The sequence below is a fragment of the Bufo bufo genome, chromosome 11 (assembly GCF_905171765.1).
Source record: "Bufo bufo chromosome 11, aBufBuf1.1, whole genome shotgun sequence".
In the NCBI taxonomy this organism is placed as follows: Eukaryota; Metazoa; Chordata; class Amphibia; order Anura; family Bufonidae; genus Bufo; species Bufo bufo.
In genome coordinates, this window is record NC_053399.1 from 2,721,699 (window position 1) to 2,743,324 (window position 21,626).

General features: G+C 50.3%; 1 protein-coding gene across 2 annotated transcripts in view; it reads left to right on the top strand.

The window, feature by feature from the left end:
• Positions 1–21,626, top strand: part of NRXN3 (neurexin 3) — a 335,275-nt gene that overhangs the window by 55,205 nt on the left and 258,444 nt on the right. For both annotated transcript variants that reach the window (XM_040411260.1, XM_040411261.1), the window contains 3 exons: positions 10,404–10,705; positions 14,704–14,865; positions 18,466–18,904. In XM_040411260.1, the coding sequence (XP_040267194.1) occupies positions 10,404–10,705; positions 14,704–14,865; positions 18,466–18,904 (903 nt within the window). The remainder of the gene's footprint in view (positions 1–10,403; positions 10,706–14,703; positions 14,866–18,465; positions 18,905–21,626) is intronic.

The following is a 21,626-nucleotide window of genomic DNA, read 5'->3' on the forward strand; positions in this document are numbered from 1 at the left end:
AGTGCAGAATGATGGGGATTTTTATTTTTATTTTGGCACAAGCGGCAAGATAAAATGTGAGTGAAAGGGTGTGAAGACTTTCGGAGTGCACTTTATCTGACAGTAATCGGGATGATGGTGATGATGAGAGTAGTGCTGGAGGTGATGACACAAGTAGGGGACGTCTATAGGAGAGGCGATTCCCCTGCTCACAAGTGGTTAAGTGCTTATTAGCGGCACATTAACTGCTTGATTAGGGGCGTGGAGCTGGTGGCATCGAGGAGCTCTCTTCTCTCTGGCACAGAGTCCCCCGGGGGTTGCTACGGCAACAGGGACACGGCAGGGAAATGGCAGCTGAGCGCGCTCTGCTTCTTATTGACTCTGCCGGTGACAGCGGAGATAATAGCCAATAACGCCCTATTATGTCTCTGTGCTCTCACAGCAGCTTGCATTTGTGACAGTGTCACTCATGGCTGATCCTCCTCCTGCGCTCGCCGCTCTTCTCCCTTTATTCCGCTCTCCTCTAGGAAAGGATTCGTTCACCATGTGGACATGATGAGCTGTCCCTTCTGCTTAGGAGATCTGTTCTGGAGAAGGTCCGTCCGTAACTACTCCGCACCTGGGCACAGCGTCCTAGCCAGGCATCATTATTACAGATGGTGACCACTGGGTTGTCAGGCATGCATCTATTGGGAGCAATAACCCTGGTCATCCTGAGCATCCTGGTTCATGCTCCAGAGTTACTGACAAACAGTAGGGAAACAGAATCAAGGGAGGGCAATGGATATGCAAAGAACGCAAGTCAAGCTGTAGGGAAAGCTGGCGACCACCCTGCGGTGACTGTAATGTCTTCTGTAAGTGGTTGTCAGCTATCACAGTACTCTGGCTGTGCCGTGGTGTCCACACCCCACACATATCCATTGTCTTCTGAAGACCCCCAGGACCCTACTGAAGGTTGTAGTGATCCGGGAGAGAGTGGACGCCTGGCGGAGGAGCAGGCCCTTTCAGGTTCTGGATCCAACACTTCTACCTGAGCCCTGTATAAAAGCAAACTGAATCCTGTACTGGCCACCCCCTAGTGGTGACCGCAGGGTGTGAACTATGTGTGGGGGCCCAGAAGCTCCGCACCCCACGTGCCGTAATAACGGTGTTCATATTGTACTGTCCTTCTATTAAAGTGGGCTGCATATAGAGCGGGCCATCTGACGGAGCGTGATAATCATCCAAATCAATGGCAGACTGATGACGTCCAGTATCGCCAGGCTGTGCGCAGACACTGAACAAGCAGGGCATGACTTATATCTGCAAAGAGATGAGGGCTCCTCCGATTTCGGGGGTCTGAGGTCCTTGTCCATCCCTGCTCCGGGGCGTTGTGTCCTGGCGGTGCCCCGTTTGCCTGTGATTAGCGCAGCCTCTATGGCTGTACACAGGCGGTGTCTCCTCCCGCTCCCTGCCGCCCTCCCTCGCCCCTTTTCTTCAGGAGCAGCTATGATTAATATACATAATTGTAACAAATTGTCGCTAACTGCACCAAATCGCTCTCCCAGCTGCCAGAAGTGCTGACGCTTCCCGCTATACAAAGCAGAATAAAGAGTCTGGTCGCAGCAGGAAGCGGAGGACGGAGCGCGGCGGCCCCCACCCCGGCGGCACCTTTCATGCTGCAGCTGGGAATCTGAAAGGAAATGTTTAAATGCAGATTGATCCTCTGTCATTATGATGACACCGCGCTCCCATCCGCGTTAACCCTCTGCGGCTGTGGAGGTGTCGCTCATTTCTAAATATTGTTCTGGGAGGGAAGCGCTCCAACCAGCTCCGCTCCGTCCACACAGGTGACTGGACCCGGCAGCCATGGCTGCACGCCGAGATTGTACCGACACATGGTGCCGCCGTAAGAATAGCTCCATAATGCACGTGAGCCTAACCTCCCCAAATTGCAGGAGCCCGCTCCTCTCATGGGTCCTGTCAGGAGACCATGGAGCTGAGCTACAGATGCACTGTATATATGTTAGAGCAGTGATGTCATCAGCAGGAGGCGGGGCTGTGACAACCTCTCAGACAGGATGTACAGGCAGGTTGTCAGGAGTAAAAAAACAATAGATCTGCTCCTTACCCTGAATCATGAGGTTCCTGAGCGGCTCTGGGGCCCTGAGACTAGTGTGCCTTGTGTTTGGGGGTTCCTGAGCGGCTCTGGGGCCCTGGGACTAGTGTGACTTGTGTTTGGGGCTTCCTGAGCGCCTTTGGCGGTCCTGGGATGTGTGCCTTGTGTTTGGGGGATCCTGAGCGGCTCTGGGGGCCCTAGAATGTGTGCCTTGTGTTTTGAGGTTCCTGAGCCGCTCTGGGATGAGTGTGCCTTGTGTTAGGGGGTTCCTGGGCGGCTCTGGGGGCCCTGGGATGAGTGTGCCTTTTGTTAGGGGGTTCCTGGGCGGCTCTGGGGGCCCTGGGATGAGTGTGCCTTGTGTTTGGTGGTTCTTGAGCGGCTCTGGGGGCCCTTGGATGAGTGTGCCTTGTGTTTGGGGGTTCCTGAGCGGCTCTGGGATGTGTGTTTGGGGGGTCCTGAGCGGCTCTGGGGGCCCTGGGATGAGTGTGTTTGGGGGTTCCTGAGCGGCTCTGGGGGCCCTGGGATGTGTGCGCCTTGTGTTTGGGGGTTCCTGAGCGGCTCTGGGGGCCCTGGGATGTGTGCCTTGTGTTTGGGGGTTCCTGGGCGGCTCTGGGGGCCCTGGGATGAGTGTGCCTTGTGTTTGGGGGTTCCTGAGCGGCTCTGGGGGCCCTGGGATGAGTGTGTTTGGGGGCTCCTGAGCGCCTCTGGCGGTCCTGGGATGTGTGCGCCTTGTTTTTGGGGGTTCCTGAGCGGCTCTGGGGGCCCTTGGATGTGTGCCTTGTGTTTAGGGGTTCCTGGGCGGCTTTGGGGGCCCTGGGATGAGTGTGCCTTGTGTTTGGGGGCCCTGGGATGAGTGTGTTTGGGGGTTCCTGAGCTGCTCTGGGGGCCCTGTGATGTGTGTTTGGGGGTTCTTGAGTGGCTCTGGGGGCTCTGGGATGAGTGGTGTTTGGGGGCTCCTGAGCACCTCTGGCGGTCCTGGGATGTGTGCGCCTTGTTTTTGGGGGTTCCTGAGCAGCTCTGGGATGTGTGCCTTGTGTTTGGGGGTTCCTGGGCGGCTCTGGGGGCCCTGGGATGAGTGTGCCTTGTGTTTGGGGGCCCTGGGATGAGTGTGTTTGGGGGTTCCTGAGCGGCTCTGGGGGCCCTGGGATGAGTGTGTTTGGGGGTTCCTGAGCGGCTCTGGGGGCCCTGGGATGAGTGTGTTTGGGGGCTCCTGAGCGACCCTGGGATGTGTGTCTGGGTATTGCTGTGCAGCGCTGGAGCCATTCACATCAGGACATGAGGAGAAATGCACCCAAAGTCCCTGTCACCTATGGGACGCCGGGTCATCTCCACCGCACGGCTCCTATGTATGTGGACTTCTGGACATGGAACCCTGTGTCATGGAGGTCAGGCTGATGGCCGATGTTATTCCTGTGACCCCGTTCACTGCCATCCCCCCTCATTGCGTCCTAGTCCGCCCTGTCGGATGCTGCGTCCACGACCTCCTGGGTGAGGGGCAGGAGAAGGGAGCAGCAGAGCGAAATATCACTGGGTCTCAGAATGGTTATGGATTTGCACTCCCCAGCAGGGCAGCCGGTGACCCGTGAAATAGACCCGAGACCGTCGGATCGTCCTAGAAATCCATAAGCGCGCCCTGCTCAGCCGCTGTGTGTAATTACTGGTGCAGGGAAGATCCATTATTAGAGATCATTATTGTGGTGATTATGGGCGGGCCCCTCTTATCTGCCGTGCTGCAGGGACGCCGGGGCGGACTGCGCCCTTGATTTATGTTGTGGGGTAGAGCACGGCTTTGTATGCTCTTCACATGACGGTGTGCCCCCATTTATCAGAGGAGCACCTCTATACTGACTGCCTAGGCCGCTCGTCTCTATTGTCTCATAGTTTGGCGATGTTGTCATTTCATTTTGCTTCGCCGTGTCATATGTTAGCGCTACATTACAATTATTCGGATTTTCTGCCATGCATACCATGCGGTTTTCTATCCAAGTAAAGTTGCCTCGAAGTGTTGCACGTTCTTTGTTTCCATGAGTGTGGACTGAAGAGCTGACAGTCTAGCCAGCACAGTGGAGGTCATTTATCAGTGGGACTTCCCTGCTGTATGGCTAGTGGTGTGACACGGAGGCCCGCAGCCTGCCGCCTCGCCCACGTCTCCTCCGTAATGCTGCCGTCCGCTGATCCCAGCTTTACTCCCTCTTGTTAGTTTGTTTCTACCATTACTGATATTCGGCTCCGGCACTTCTAAAAGCAAGGGTGTAAATACCATTGACAGACCTTGGGGGCCCTAGGAGAGAGGGGGCCCCACGGCTAGTTGTTTCCATTCACCTGTGCAGGACTCGCTCTCCATAGTGGCCTCCTTCAGTCCTAGCAGAGCCTCTATAATGGCGCCCTCCGTAGTACCCCCTGAATGCAGCTCCACGTGTTCAGAGCTCCTCGCCCTGGATCCTTGGGTGCACACCACTGCCGATCCATCCCGTCGCCCTCTGCTGCTCCTGTCCCTTGTGGCTCTGTTCGGCTTCTGCCTCCCCATCTCTGTACACGTCCTCTGCAGGCGACTCCAGCTTTTTCATATTATTCCTACTTTTGGGTAGAATCTGGTAACCCAATTGGTTTTAGCAGTTAGCATGTGGAGGAGCTCTGCCTATACTGAGGGGATCCGCTGGCTCATATCACCGCTGATATCACTGCAGGGACTGTGTTCAGCCTCCTGATATCTGTGGGGACATGATACGCATTCTTTGCACACTTGCGGTCCCCTCTAAGCAGCACCCCGGCCCTGACAATTAAGCTGCTGTACGGAGCGCCACACTTCATTTATTTTTAGAATTATTTTGGGTTTGTGGTTATTGTGTTTATCAGCCTGCCCCCTGCAAATCTTACTGCAGGGGCCCATCTGCTGGTCAGCTGGTGGAACTGCATGTGTCCCTTTCCAACCGTCAAGGACACAGATGATATGGGCGAGATCTGCGAGGATGACGATGCTGGAAGTGCTCAGCCGGTGCGTCCTCCTCAAGTAGCTTCTCTTCCAATCTGATTGCTTCCTGAGGTATCGGGGTTTCTGTAATTGGAGGTGTAAATCTGAGGGGTCATCAGCCGGCGTTCACACCTCACTCTTCGGCGGGAGACATCCAGTATGGTGGGGCACAAGCCTCGTTTGCTCTGAGCCTCATTAGTCCGTCTTTTATCTAATCCCAGGCGATCAGACCTCTGATATCTCCCTGTACCCCACCATTATGGAGACCAGTGGGTTATTGCCAGAAGCCATTGTTTCCATGGGTTGCTGGTAATAAATCTGGCTTAAAGGGTTTTTTCCACAAAAACAATTCTACATTTTCAAACCAGCACCAAGATTTCAATACTTTTGTAATTGCATTTAGTAAAGCCGCTAAGCTACCCCCCCCCAAAAAGTACAGCACCACCTGCTGCTTGTACTTCTCCTTATTCCTCTGTCCACCTCACTGAAGTGGTAACACAGGATCCGTTCCATCCTTGAGCTGCCATATGTTCTTAGAAGTTGCTACCGTTACAGGGAGAGATCTGCCACAGAAGAGACATGCCCCCTGAGCTGTGATAGGGAGAGAGCTGCTGCAGAAAGGACATGCCCCCTGAGCTGTGATAGGGAGAGAGCTGCTGCAGAAAGGACATGCCCCCTGAGCTGTGATAGGGAGAGAGCTGCTGCAGAAATGACATGCCCCCTGAGCTGTGATAGGGAGAGAGCTGCTGCAGAAAGGACATGCCTTCTCAGCTGTGATAGGGAGAGAGCTGCTGCAGAAAGGACATGCCCCCTGAGCTGTGATAGGGAGAGAGCTGCTGCAGAAAGGACGCCCCCTGAGCTGTGATAGGGAGAGAGCTGCTGCAGAAAGGACATGCCCCCTGAGCTGTGATAGGGAGAGAGCTGCTGCAGAAAGGAAATGCCCCCTGAGCTGTGATAGGGAGAGAGCTGCTGCAGAAAGGACATGCCCCCTGAGCTGTCATATGGAGAGAGCTGCTGCAGAAAGGACATGCCCCCTGAGCTGTGATAGGGAGAGAGCTTCTGCAGAAAGGACATGCCCCCTGAGCTGTGATAGGGAGAGAGCTGCTGCTGAAAGGAAATGCCCCCTGAGCTGTGATAGGGAGAGAGCTGCTGCAGAAAGGACATGCCCCCTGAGCTGTGATAGGGAGAGGGCTGCTGCAGAAAGGACATGCCCCCTGAGCTGTGATAGGGAGAGAGCTGCTGCAGAAAGGACATGCCCCCTGAGCTGTGATAGGGAGAGAGCTGCTGCAGAAAGGGCATGCCCCCTGAGCTGTGATAGGGAGAGAGCTGCTGCAGAAAGGACATGCCCCCTAAGCTGTGATAGGGAGAGAGCTGCTGCAGAAAGGACATGCCCCCTGAGCTGTGATAGGGAGAGAGCTGCTGTTGAAAGGAAAAGCCCTCTGAGCTGTGATAGGGAGAGAGCTGCTGCAGAAAGGACATGCCCTCTGAGCTGTGATAGGGAGAGAGCTGCTGCTGAAAGGAAATGCCCCCTGAGCTGTGATGGGGAGAGAGCTGCTGCAGAAAGGACATGCCCCCTGAGCTGTGATAGGGAGAGAGCTGCTGCTGAAAGGAAAAGCCCTCTGAGCTGTGATAGCGAGAGAACTGCTGCAGAAAGGACATGCCCCCTGAGCCGTGATGGGGAGAGCTGCTGCTGAAAGGACATGCCCCCTGAGCCGTGATAGGGAGAGAGCTGCTGCTGAAAGGACATGCCCCCTGAGCTGTGATAGGGAGAGAGCTGCTGCTGAAAGGACATGCCCCCTGAGCTGTGATAGGGAGAGAGCTGCTGCTGAAAGGACATGCCCCCTGAGCTGTGATAGGGAGAGAGCTGCTGCTGAAAGGACACTCTCCCTGAGCTACCAGGCTGAAATAAATCTATCAGAGCAATGAATGAGGAGATGTCCGGATCCATGTGAGGTTCAGGGCTGGTTCTTGCTTTATTCGAGATACATTGTAATGTGCTACATGATGCCTGATTGGCATTTTTCTTTGTCATAGGAGAACCCCTCTAAATCAGCTGGACAGGCCGACCGCCTTCACTATCCCAGCTACTTATCAAAACTGTTGTGTAAAGGACAAATATTTTAGAAACCATAATACTGGAGTGCAGAAGGTATTATATTCTGGCCACGGTCCTGAGCCTTTATAGATAGAGTGAGATCTCTTTATCCCGGACGCTCTCTTTATAAGGAGGTGAGATCTCTCTTTATCCCGGACGCTCTCTTTATAAGGAGGTGAGATCTGTCTTTATCCTAGATGCTCTCTTTATAAGGAGGTGAGATCTCTCTTTATCCCGGACGCTCTCTTTATAAAGAGGCGAGATCTCTCTGGATCCTGGAAGCTCTCTTTTCATAAGGAGGTGAGATCTCTTTATCCCGGATGCTCTTTATAAGGAGGTGAGATCTCTCTGGATCCTGGACATTCTCTCTATATACAGAAGTGAGATCTCTCTGAATCCTGGACACTCTCTTCAAATGGAGTTGAGATCTCTGTGGATGCTGGACGCTCTCTTTATAAAGAGGTGAGATCTCTCTGGATCCTGGATTCTCTCTCTATATATAAGGAGGAGAGATCTCTCTGAATCCTGGACATGATATTTTCTTGCATAGAGAAGGTCCAGACCTGCAGAGTATCAGACTGGAGGACATGTGTAAGGCTGGTTCACGCTCCGTTTCTCTTCTCCTGAGCGACCTCCATCTTGCATCTTTTCACTTCTGCCACGTCCTATTTCAGCACACTCCTCTTAAATGTCTCTAAGCGTGTCTTTTTATTGCACAAGTTGTGGTATATGTGTGGCTCTGCCTCGGTGCCCGGCCCCTTCCAACGCTCTGCCTCAGTGCCCGCCCCCTTCCAACGCTCTGCCTCGGTGCCCGGCCCCCTTCCAACGCTCTGCCTCAGTGCCCGCCCCCTTCCAACGCTCTGCCTCGGTGCCCGGCCCCCTTCCAACGCTCTGCCTCGGTGCCCGGCCCCTTCCAACGCTCTGCCTTCCTGCCCTCAATTCTCCAGTGCATTTGCTGCAGAGCTTAATGTAAGCCCAGCCATGTTCAATTAGCCACGTTTAACAGAGCAACAAGTCTTTATTGTGTAGTAAAGCGTCTTTCAGATCGCCTCCTGCTCGCACTGTCCTCTGAGAAGGTGTCTCCTCTAGCTGGAGAGGCCTCTGCAGAAAGATCTTCTGCTTGCAGAACCCTAGTGTTGACTGGACGCTGTTCAGACATGAGCAAATGTGTCCTTAGTGGCAGAACATGGTACCCATCCAAAAACCGAGCGAAAATCTCCTGCTCATCACAGAAAAACCAACTGACCTAAAGGGAATGCGACCTATGAGTATGGCGAGGGACAGTAGAGGGCCATAACTATAGGAGGAAGGATAGTTGCAGAGGCAGGGTGGAAGGCAGACTGTGGTCCTCAGGGGACGGGCAGAAGATTTTTGGGATCTGATAAGTAGGAGACAAGGCGGTCCCTGTGGGTGGAACGATCCCTGTGGGGGGAAGGAGAGGCAGGACGGTCCCTGTGGGTGGAAAGAGAGGCAGGACGGTCCCTGCGGGGTGGAAAGAGAGGCAGGACGCTCCCTGCGGGGGTGAAGGAGAGGCAGGACGGTCCCTGCGGGGGTGAGGGAGAGGCAGGACGGTCCCTGCGGGGGTGAGGGAGAGGCAGGACGGTCCCTGCGGGGGCGAGGGAGAGGCAGGACGGTCCCTGCGGGGGCGAGGGAGAGGCAGGACGGTCCCTGCGGGGGCGAGGGAGAGGCAGGACGGTCCCTGCGGGGGCGAGGGAGAGGCAGGACGGTCCCTGCGGGGGCGAGGGAGAGGCAGGACGGTCCCTGCGGGGGCGAGGGAGAGGCAGGACGGTCCCTGCGGGGGCGAGGGAGAGGCAGGACGGTCCCTGCGGGGGCGAGGGAGAGGCAGGACGGTCCCTGCGGGGGCGACGGAGAGGCAGGACGGTCCCTGCGGGGGCGAGGGAGAGGCAGGACTGTCCCTGCGGGGGGCACAAGAGATGGGACCACGGACCACCATAGACTGCGCTATAGACCAGCAGCTTCCATCCGGTGGTCCTCTTCATCACTGCTCATTCCTGGTCCTCAGTGGAAGGTGGTGCTTGCATCCTGCGTGTTGGGGGTCTGGGAGGAGGGTGTGATTCATAGAGCTGCTGCCCTGTATTATCCGTGAGGCCACGATGGAGGGGAATCTGTTCTCAGTCCTGTGTTTCCATTTATTTCTCCATGAGCTGCTGTGTGTTGAGTGCCTGAGGGGGCTTCTTGAGTGAGCGTTCTGCGGCCCCCTCCCCTCGCTCCCTGCAGGCCGGTTGACTACATGTTTATACGCTCCGAGGCCAATAGACTAAAGTGTTCCATTTCCCCTGACTTCTCCCGTGGGACGCTGGATGTAATCACACACTTCACCAGCAAACATGTAGGCTACAAGGACGCCGAATGTCTCTAACCACGGAGAAGGAGACGTACACCGCGACACAGGGGCACGCGGTTACAGAAACATGTATGCTCTTCATGTCTGTGACCTTGGCCCAGTGTGCGTGCCTCCTGATGGTAGTGCGGGCGAGACCCGTGTGTACCTGGACACATCATTGGCAAGTTCTGGTTATATGGACACTAGGTCAAAATGGAGCCTCTGATTCTCCCCATAGGTATCTGCATGTTGACAGATTTTGCTGCTGTATTCCTCTGTGCTCTGGACCCCGGGAATGTAGTCCTTTCATCTGGTGCATGTTGATCCTCGTCCTCTTGTAGATCAGGAGCCACTGGTTGCGGTGCGCCGGGGTGTGGGGCGTTGTTGGCTTTGACTCCCTTGAATGTGCAGAGAACCTGCATGACGCGCTGCTTTCCATCACACGGCACGTAGTAGTAATGTCTACGCCAGACTTGCAGCGGATTAACCCTTCCATTGCTGGCTGAGATATTTCCTAGCTATCTTACCAGTGATTGAAAACCTTGAAGGTGGTTGACTTTTGCACCTCTTGGTTTTAACGGCTACCTTGTCAGATTTTGTCATTCCAGTCTCGTGTCCCTCATCCCCATTTCACCGAGTGTTCTGATGTATGTTTCCTGTAGAAGTGATGAGCGGCGACCACGTGCCGCTGTGTGTGTGGCGTGATCCTTGCGGGTGTTACTTCTTCCTTTCTCTGGGTTTCTGCACGAGAGGGGCCTCCATGTCCTGCCCCTCCAGTGTAGATCCAGGTTGTCTCCTTCATCATGATGTGGTGGCTCTTACGGAGTCATTATTGCGGTGAGGTGCTGTTATGTCTGATAGTTGCCGCCAGCAGATAAAATAAACTGTGATTTCTTCTCTTCTCCTTACCCTGCAGCGAGAGAGGAGAACGTGGCCACGTTCCGCGGCTCTGAGTATTTATGTTACGACCTGTCCCAGAATCCAATCCAGAGCAGCAGTGATGAAATTACCTTGTCCTTCAAAACCCGCCAGAGAAATGGGCTCATCCTGCATACCGGCAAGTCTGCAGACTACGTCAACCTGGCGCTGAAGGGTGGAGCCGTCTCGCTGGTCATCAATCTGGGCTCCGGTGCCTTTGAGGCCATTGTGGAGCCGGCCAACGATAAGTTCAACGATAACGAGTGGCATGACGTGAAGGTGACTCGGAACCTGCGCCAGGTAAGGAGGTCGCAGAAATGGTCACCTACGGAAAATTAGGATGACTGCAGGTACAAGGACTTTATATGGCCATTATATGCTGCACACAGAAAGGGGCCGGAATCTGCGGTACTGATCCATTATATCTCTAGTCGTACTTGTGTCGAGTCCATCTTGTTTTAGGCCAAGCTCAAACGTTTCGGCGTTATGCCCTAGGTTCAGAAATTTAGTGTAAAGGAACATGCGGATCTCTGTGGTTCTACTGAACCTCTAGTGTCCTCGGGGTGGTCCCTCCTGTCCTGAGCCCCATACTGCTCTGTATAAGGGGTAGATAGAATCACGGTGGCGCAGGTGCCACCATTATCTGCAGAGATCTGTAGGAAGCTGTATGTCTGTGCAGTCCTGACCAGGGAATGTGTGCACTTGTTAGGGCCCTGCCCTGGGGCCCAATGGCCACCAAGTTATGTACCTCAAAGAAAAAAATAAGGGGTTGGGTCAGCACAACCTGCCTGTAGGTGCAGATCGCTATGGCGAAATACATATACAAACGGAAAATGCAAATGTGATCGCACACTACATCCAGCACTCTGCCCTCCATGCTGGACGAGACATTGGTTTATATTTTGGCCAAAGCATAGTAAGCCACTCACCGCGTCAAGGTTGTCTCATGAGTGGTCCCTATCTCTTGTTCCTACCTGTAGGAACAAGAGATAGGGACCACTCATGGGACAACCTTGACGCGGTGAGTGGCTTACTATGCTTTGGCCAAAATATAAACCAAGTTATGTACCTGTTGTGTGGAGGAGAATTGTTAACCACACCGGGCCCTGCTCACCTCATGTGTCCTTGGCAGCCGTTGGCGCTGCAACGAGTCACGACGCATCGGGGGAGATGATAACTCTCTTCTGTGTGGATGATGAGAGTTTGTATGTGGTGGTGACGATGGTAAGTATGACGCGTGTGGGAAGCCATGACGGATGAGTCACCTGATGATGAGTGCGTGGCGTGGATAGAGAAGGATTAACCCCTTACCATTCATGTAATGTGTCATTGCTACTAACGGCTCCTCTCCACAGTGTACTAACACCCTAATGACCACCTCTCTCTGTTCTTTTATTTTGACGACCCTTCTGTTCACAGTTATTCAATTTGCTTTTTTTTCCCCCACTTTTCCGCAAAGCACTCAGGCATTGGACACGCTATGGTAAACAAACTACATTGTCTGGTAGATATCATTCTTATTGTCTAATCAGTTCTCTGGATTTGCGGTGTGGTTCTCCCTTCTCTTCTTCACGTCTTCAATGTCCGCCATGGAATAAATAAACCGATCTTCTGTCTGGGCTCTGCGCCTCCACACGGCAGAGATATTACCTACAACCCCTCCGCCATTTTCATGTTTCCGGAGTCCCATCATCCGCCTCCACCCCCTGGAGCCCCCCACACCTCATGCCATTTGTTTGACTGCCCCTTGTTTATTTATTTATTTGCGGCCATGTTGACGGTCTCCTGGTGGAGCGGCAGTGGTCCGGAGGGCCCCTACTCCATGATGAGCTCCATTACCTCCTCTGCATGCTGTGTGTTCTCATGTTTTTGGGAAGGCTGGAGTTCTGGCGCAGGCCTGCGGAGTGCCCCTCTGTGTATGTGCTGGCGGAGGGCTGGATGGACAGATTTTTTTACTTTTTACCCAGAGGTTAGTTTGAGATGTCTTCTGACACGATGCGTTATAAAAGCCAAAAACCGTAAAATTGTTTGTGACCGATGTTCCAGGGCTTCACAACTCCCATCTGGCGACTGATGATGAGGGATAGCAGTGCCGACGCCATATACTGTCCACTGACTGCTCATTACTGATCCCGGGGACCAGTGACGCCATTCTGTCCTTTCCTGTGATAATTTCACTCCATCCCTCTTTATTCTTGCATAATCACAATGTAATAAACCAACAATTCCCTGCAGAGCAGCTATTTTGTCTTTTTTAAATGGTTTTAGGGTGAGGAGTTTAGTTGGTTCTTTTAGGGTTGGTGTTTTTTGGTCAGCATTGCTGTTTCTGGGCCTTTTTAGCTTTGGTGTTTTTAGGGTTAAGGTTTTTAGTGTTTTGAGGATGGGTCTAAGTTTGGCGTTTTATAGGGATCGAGTATTTTTTTGTGTTTTTATGTTTAAGTGTTGGTTGGTGTGTGAGATATATATAATTTATTTTTTATTATTATTATTTTTTTTTTGTGCTTTCAGGGGTTTATATTGCATGCATTAAGTCTTGGCTTGTGGTCATGAATAAGGGTACGGCCACACGACAACACTGGTCCACAACGTGTCACGGCCGGGATAGCGAAGTACCGGAGATCTCGTTGAAATGAATGGATCGCTCCGCAAGTCTCAAAGATCCAGCACTGCTTGAGTTTTTGCAACTCGCACAGTGATCCCATTATATTCTATGGTATCACCAATACAATACCAATGCTATCCCGGCCGTGACCCATGTCGTGCGACCATTGTTGTCATCTGGCCGTACCCTTAAAGTGCATGTTGTGGAGACTTCTGTAAGGGTGAGGTTCACACACAGGTTTTGGTGTGTTTTTTTTTGTGGTTAAAAACACCAGTTCTAGATGTTCGCTGGAATCCTATAGAGAATATGGAGTGCAGGACACAAGTGTTTTTTGGTACTGCCGTTTTTGTTAATTAGGTGTTCTTTTTGTGGTCTCTGATGGTATTTTCTACAACACTGCATCCAGAGTTGTTTTTTTTTTTTTTGCATTTGGAAATCTCCCGTATAGGGAAATCTATTAATATGAGAAAATGAAGTAAAAACTATGCACAGCCTGGAATAAACCACAAGGCCAATTTCATGTGCCGGGACCCTAAAAGGCTCCATCTTGGTTTCATTGAGGCACACTGACACACCTGGTTACTGGTAGGGTTGGGGTTACCCTTATTTTATGTGAGCCCCCTGACTCCACAGCCGATCAGCACTCCAGCCTTCCCATCGCCATCTTTCCCTTTCTAACAGACTAACGTGTCAGATCTTCATCCTCATCATGTGTCATCACCTGGGTGGCTGGTTGAGGGCCTGTAGACCTGGGGGTGAGGACCTTCAGGCATGCGTGGCTGAGCTGCTCTTCCTTTCTCTCTGGTTGGGATTGAAGGCTAGTAGTAATTGGGGAAAGGAACGCTGAGAACCTCATTTCTGCTGTACCTCTGAACCCTTTATTCCCTTGGACTCTGTTGGCTTGTTGGCATTTTCATACTTGGTGGGGGGGGGGGGTCTTGTTGGACTGGTGGGCTATGTTTGAGGTGCCATATTGGGTTGTTGTGAACGTCTATGGGCAGGGTGAAGCCTGTAGGCTCAGGTGCCTCTGGGGTCAATGTGAGCAGCTGAACACATGCACCTATGTCTTGTTGGGGCAGATTGCTGCATGTGGGACGTCCAGTATGGGGACAATAACGTTTCCAGCTGTTGTACCTGCCCAGGACCCCAGCAGTCCACTGTGTGCAGTTCTTGGTCACCTGGGACAGGACTCCCTGAACAGCACCATCATGTGCCTCTGATCGGGCCGTCTTGTCCTCTTTCTGGGTCCTTATAAGAACGACCTTAAAGCGTAGGTTGTGTTTTCCGCTGGCCACATGATATGGGACGTGGCATTTCATATTCTGGCGATGCCCCTGAGGGGTCACATGCTGTTTCTGGTCATTTCATCCTGAGGGGTTCCTGAGTATCGGTAGATCCCTCGCAGTATTGTGGGGTGCGGTAAGTATTTGTGCTGGCAGCATGTTCCTCTTCAGGGGGTGACGTTCTCCAGTCGAACATGAAATGCTCATCTGATGGATGTATGGTGGTCCTGGCAGCTTCTGTCCGGTGTCAGCAGCTGGGGAGGGTGAGGTGTATGGTCACCCAGGACCAGACCATGACAATGAAATGAAAGTTTTAATCCAATTCTTTTTCACCACGTCCAGGGTTTGATCTCGCCCCTGCTGTGCAAAGAGCACCCCTCAGAGTCATGTCGTGTTGCTTTTTTTCCCATAAGGTGACGATATCAGTGGACGGGATCCTGACTACAACCGGCTACACCCAGGAGGACTACACCATGCTGGGCTCAGATGACTTCTTCTATGTCGGGGGGAGCCCCAGTACTGCCGACTTACCGGGGTCCCCTGTCAGTAACAACTTCATGGGTTGCTTGAAGGAGGTGAGTGACCATGTTGATCACAAGTAATTTGTGTCCTGTGTTTGTAGACCCATGTACTGGAGCAGTTTGCAACATTGGGGTTCAGGAGACTGGGGTTATTCTGGAGTGTTGGGGTGCAGGAGGATGGGGTTATTCCGTCTTCTGGAGTTTTGGGGTGCAGAGGATGGGGTTATTCAGTCTTCTGGAGTGTTGGGGTGCAGGAGGTTGGGGTTATTCAGTCTTCTGGAGTGTTGGGGTGCAGGAGGTTGGGGTTATTCAGTCTTCTGGAGTGTCGGGGTGCAGGAGGTTGGGGTTATTCAGTCTTCTGGAGTGTCGGGGTGCAGGAGGTTGGGATTATTCAGTCTTCTGGAGTGTTGGGGTGCAGGAGGTTGGGATTATTCAGTCTTCTGGAGTGTTGGGGTGCAGGAGGTTGGGGTTATTCAGTCTTCTGGAGTGTTGGGGTGCAGGAGGTTGGGGTTATTCCGTCTTCTGGAGTGTTGGGGTGCAGGAGGTTGGGGTTATTCAGTCTTCTGGAGTGTCGGGGTGCAGGAGGTTGGGGTTATTCCTTCTTCTGGAGTGTTGGGGTGCAGGAGGTTGGGGTTATTCAGTCTTCTGGAGTGTTGGGGTGCAGGAGGTTGGGGTTATTCAGTCTTCTGGAGTGTTGGGGTGCAGGAGGTTGGGGTTATTCAGTCTTCTGGAGTGTTGGGGTGCAGGAGGTTGGGGTTATTCCGTCTTCTGGAGTGTTGGGGTGCAGGAGGTTGGGGTTATTCAGTCTTCTGGAGTGTTGGGGTGCAGGAGGTTGGGGTTATTCCGTCTTCTGGAGTGTTGGGGTGCAGGAGGTTGGGGTTATTCAGTCTTCTGGAGTGTTGGGGTGCAGGAGGTTGGGGTTATTCAGTCTTCTGGAGTGTTGGGGTGCAGGAGGTTGGGGTTATTCCGTCTTCTGGAGTGTTGGGGTGCAGGAGGTTGGGGTTATTCAGTCTTCTGGAGTGTTGGGGTGCAGGAGGTTGGGATTATTCAGTCTTCTGGAGTGTCGGGGTGCAGGAGGTTGGGGTTATTCAGTCTTCTGGAGTGTCGGGGTGCAGGAGGTTGGGGTTATTCAGTCTTCTGGAGTGTTGGGGTGCAGGAGGTTGGGGTTATTCAGTCTTCTGGAGTGTCGGGGTGCAGGAGGTTGGGGTTATTCCGTCTTCTGGAGTGTTGGTGTGCAGGAGGTTGGGGTTATTCAGTCTTCTGGAGTGTCGGGGTGCAGGAGGTTGGGGTTATTCCGTCTTCTGGAGTATTGGGGTGTGCATTGTGGGGAGTCTTGACTACTTGATGCTGCAGACCGGGTGCTGGTCAGTGCGGGGTTATCGCTCTGTTCTTTCGCCCTGCAGTATTTCGTGTGCTTCTGTTCTTGCTCTTCCTCGCTCTGGAGGGGGAACGCTGTCCAAAAACAGCATCTCACCGCTGATCTCTAGTGATGGATAGGCGGCATTCTCATGATGTCACCGCTGATCTCTAGTGATGGATAGGTGGCATTCTCAGTGATGTCACCGCTGATCTCTACTGAAAGGATAGGCGGCATTCTCATGATGTCACCGCTGATCTCTAGTGAATGGATAGGCGGCATTCTCAGTGATGTCACCGCTGATCTCTAGTGATGGATAGGTGGCATTCTCAGTGATGTCACCGCTGATCTCTAGTGATGGATAGGTGGCATTCTCAGTGATGTCACCGCTGATCTCTAGTGATGGATAGGTGGCATTCTCAGTGATGTCACCGCTGATCTCTAGTGATGGATAGGCGGCATTCTCATGATGTCACCGCTGATCTCTAGTGATGGATAGGTGGCATTCTCAGTGATGTCACCGCTGATCTCTACTGAAAGGATAGGCGGCATTCTCATGATGTCACCGCTGATCTCTAGTGAATGGATAGGCGGCATTCTCAGTGATGTCACCGCTGATCTCTAGTGATGGATAGGCGGCATTCTCATGATGTCACCGCTGATCTCTAGTGATGGATAGGTGGCATTCTCAGTGATGTCACCGCTGATCTCTACTGAAAGGATAGGCGGCATTCTCATGATGTCACCGCTGATCTCTAGTGAATGGATAGGCGGCATTCTCAGTGATGTCACCGCTGATCTCTAGTGATGGATAGGTGGCATTCTCAGTGATGTCACCGCTGATCTCTAGTGATGGATAGGTGGCATTCTCAGTGATGTCACCGCTGATCTCTAGTGATGGATAGGTGGCATTCTCAGTGATGTCACCGCTGATCTCTAGTGATGGATAGGCGGCATTCTCATGATGTCACCGCTGATCTCTAGTGATGGATAGGTGGCATTCTCAGTGATGTCACCGCTGATCTCTACTGAAAGGATAGGCGGCATTCTCATGATGTCACCGCTGATCTCTAGTGAATGGATAGGCGGCATTCTCAGTGATGTCACCGCTGATCTCTAGTGATGGATAGGTGGCATTCTCAGTGATGTCACCGCTGATCTCTAGTGAATGGAGTCTTTTGTAGCTCTTCCTCTGACACCCTGTTAGTAGTTTTACCCTGGATAAGACGTCTTTGTCAGTGATTGGAGGGGTTCTTCGCTTCTCCTCGACTTCAGTTTGGGGAGTAGTAGTGACTTCAGTGTGGAGCAGCAGGATTGTGCTGATGTGGTGACACCTGCTGGTCAGAGATGGAAGTGACATAATATAGGAGGTCATTTCTCAGGACCTGGAAAGACTAGGCTGGGGAGGAGGCTTCACATAAGAACAATGTCCATGAATTCATCTGTACGTAGGTGCTGGTCTCTTGGACCCCACTCACTCATGAGTGGATGCATGTATTTAAGGGTTAATTTAAAGCATCTTTCTGGTGAAGGAATAAATTATCTAATCCCATTGCGTCTAAGGAGAAAACAGTGCAAGGTAATCTCGGACATGCGGTTCACCCCCGGTGTCATGGGTCCAGCTGAACAAAAATAGCAACTTAAAAAAGATTTTGCAGAATGAGGAAATGTTCAACTAATAGAATTTGCTGTGTAATTTTTGACCGTTTTTCCAGAGGACCTGTCCCCTCGCCTGACATGCCTGGTTTGGGAACCGCTTGCATTCCCCATGTAATAACAATTTTGGAGCATCTATTCTTATGCCTCTATGTTGTCCCGTTCTTCTCTTATTCCTGCTAGAAGTTTATGAAGAAAAGTAGAGTTGGGAGTTATCAGTTGGGGGTGTGTCCCTGCACAGTCTGCCACTGCCAGCTCTCATTGGACAATGCGGGACACACTCCCATCTGGTAACGCCCATCTGTACCGTTATCTGTTAACTTCTAGCAGGAATAAGAGAAGAACGGTACAACATAGACCATGGAGAAAATAACTATTTATTTAAACAGACATGTCCGGAGTGGAGACGGGTCCTCTTTAGATCTCTGCAGCTTGATGTCAATGAATGTGAATATTCCCTGTTTACACCCAGAGGCTTAAATGGTATTCTGACGTAACTGATCTTACAGTGGAGGGTTTGTCGCAATTGATTCCAGTCCAGCTTATCATTACACGTTGATTAGGTATAGTTGTCCAGCCTGGGAGCCACCTGAGGGGGGTGCTGGAGATTTTGACTCTTGTGCCATGTCTCCACACTGTAGGTTGTCTATAAGAACAACGATATCCGCCTGGAGCTTTCCCGCCAGGCCAGGATTGGAGACACAAAAATGAAGATCTACGGAGATGTGGTCTTCAAGTGTGAGAACGTGGCCACTCTGGACCCCATCAGCTTTGAGAGCCCGGAAGCCTTCATCAGCCTGCCCAAGTGGAACACTAAGCGAATGGGCTCCATATCTTTTGATTTCCGCACCACAGAACCCAACGGCCTCATCCTTTTCACACATGGGAAGCCACAGGACAGGAAGGACATCCGCAGTCAGAAGAATACCAAGGTGGACTTCTTTGCTGTTGAGTTGTTGGATGGCCATCTTTATCTCCTGCTAGACATGGGCTCAGGGACAATAAAGGTGAAAGCCACCAGCAAGAAGGCCAACGATGGCGAGTGGTATCATGTGGACATCCAGCGGGACGGTCGGTCAGGTAGGTCAGCCTTCACCGGTGTGTCCTAATGATTCGGAACTACGTGGAGGGGAGGTCCTACATGGAAGCATGGCTAACTGAACAGTAATCTTTACTTCTATCACCTGCTCCTATATGCCAAAGGGTGTGACCGGCTCCCCGAAATTCTTGTCTCTAGGGGTATAAGCTGGGGAGATAAGTGGCTATGATGCTGCTTATCCCTGAAGAAATGAACCCCTTACGGACACCTGACTTACCGGTATGGCATGTTTCCTGAGTCCTTAACCCCTTAGGGACACAGCCTTATTTCACCTTAAGGACCAGGCCATTTTTTGCAAATCTGACCAGTGTCACTTTAAGTGCTGATAACTTTAAAACACTTTGACTTATCCAGGCCATTCTGAGATTCTTTTTTCGTCACATATTGTACTTCATGACACTAGTAAAATGAAGTCAAAAAAATTATTTTTTATTTATAAAAAAAATACCAAATTTACCAAAAAAAAAAAAAATTGCAAATTTCCAAGTTTCACTTTCTCTACTTCTATAATACATAGTAATACCTACAAAAATAGTTATTACTTTACATTCCCCATATGTATTTTTCATGTTAGGATCATTTTGGGAATGATATTTTATTTTTTGGGGATGTTACAAGGCTTATAAGTTTAGAAGCAAATCTTGAAATTTTCCAGAAATTTTCAAAAACCCAATTTTTAGGGACCAGTTCAGGTCTGAAGTCACTTTGCGAGGCTTACATAATAGAAACCACCCAAAAATGACCCCATTCTATAAACTACACCCCTCAAGGTATTCAAAACTGATTTTACTAACTTTGTTAACCCTTTAGGTGTTGCACAAGATTTAATGGAAAATAGAGATACAATTTCAAAATTTCACTTTTTTGGCAGATTTTCCATTTTAATATTTTTTTTCCAGTTACAAAGCAAGGGTTAACAGCCAAACCAAACTCATTATTTATGGCCCTGATTCTGTAGTTTACAGAAACACCCCATATGTGGTCGTAAACTGCTGTACGGGCACACGGCAGGGCGTAGAGGGAAAGGTGCGCCGTATGGTTTTTGGAAGCCAGATTTTGCTGGACTGTTTTTTTTTTTTACACCATGTCCCATTTGAAGCCCCCCTGATGCACCCCTAGAGCAGAAACTCCATAATAGTGACCCCATCTAAGAAGCTACACCCCTCAAGGTATTCAAAACTGATTTTACTAACTTTGTTAACCCTTTAGGTGTTGCACAAGATTTAATGGAAGATAGAGATACAATTTCAAAATTTCACTTTTTTGGCAGATTTTCCATTTTAATATTTTTTTTCCAGTTACAAAGCAAGGGTTAACAGCCAAACAAAACTCATTATTTATGGCCCTGATTCTGTAGTTTACAGAAACACCCCATATGTGGTCGTAAACTGCTGTACAGGCACACGGCAGGGCGCAGAAGGAAAGGAATGCCATACGGTTTTTAAAAGGCAGATTTTGCTGGACTGTTTTTTTTTTTTTTTTTTTTTTTTTTTTTTTTACACCATGTCCCATTTGAAGCCCCCCTGATGCTCCCCTAGAGTAGAAACTCCAAAAAAGTGACCCAATCTAAGAAACTACGGGATAGGGTGGCAGTTTTGTTGGTACTAGTTTAGGGTACATATGATTTTTGGTTGCTCTATATTACACTTTTTGTGCGGCAAGGTAACAAGAAATAGCTTTTTTGGCACCGTTTTTTTTATTATTTAGAACATTCATCTGACAGGTTAGATCATGGTAATTTTATAGAGCAGGTTGTCACGGACGCGGCGATACCTAATATGTATACAATTTTTTTTATTTATGTAAGTTTTACACAATGATTTCATTTTTGAAACAAAAAAAATGTTTTAGTGTCTCCATAGTCTAAGAGCCATAGTTTTTTCAGTTTTTGGGCGATTATCTTAAGCAGGGTCTCATTTTTTGTGGGATGAGATGATTGTTTGATTGACACTATTTTGGGGTGCATATGACTTTTTGATCGCTTGCTATTACACTTTTTGTGACGTAAGATGACTAAAAATTGCTTTTTTTACACCATTTTTATTTGTATTTTTTTACGGTGGTCACCTGAGGGGTTAGGTCATGTGACATTTTTATAGAGCCGGTCGATACGGACGCGGCGATGCCTAATATGTATACTTTTTTTTTTATTTATGTAAGTTTTACACAATAATTTAATTTTTGAAACAGAAAAAAATTATGTTTTAGTGTTTCCATAGTCTGAGAGCCATAATTTTTTCAGTTTTTGGGCAATTATTTTGGGTAGGGTATGATTTTTGCGGGATGAAATGACGGTTTGATTGGTACTATTTTGGCGTACATGCGACTTTTTTGATCACTTTTATTACCTTTTTTGGGAAGTAAGGTGGGCTAAATTTCAATTTCATCATAGTTTTTATTTTTATGCCGTTCACCGTTCGGGTAAAGTAACATGACCGTTTTATAGATCAGGTCGTTATGGACGCGGTAAAATCAAACATGTGTTGGGAATTTAATTTTTTTCATTTTTAATCAGTGATAAATGTGTTTTTTGATTTTTACTTATTTTTTTTTTCAGTTTTTTTTGGCCTAGACCCACTTGGTTCTTGAAGATCCAGTGGGTCTGATGTCTGTATATTACAGTACAGTACACTATATAGTCCCACTGTATTGTATTTTACTTTACACTTTGAACAGATCTATGCCTTTAGCACAGATCTGTTC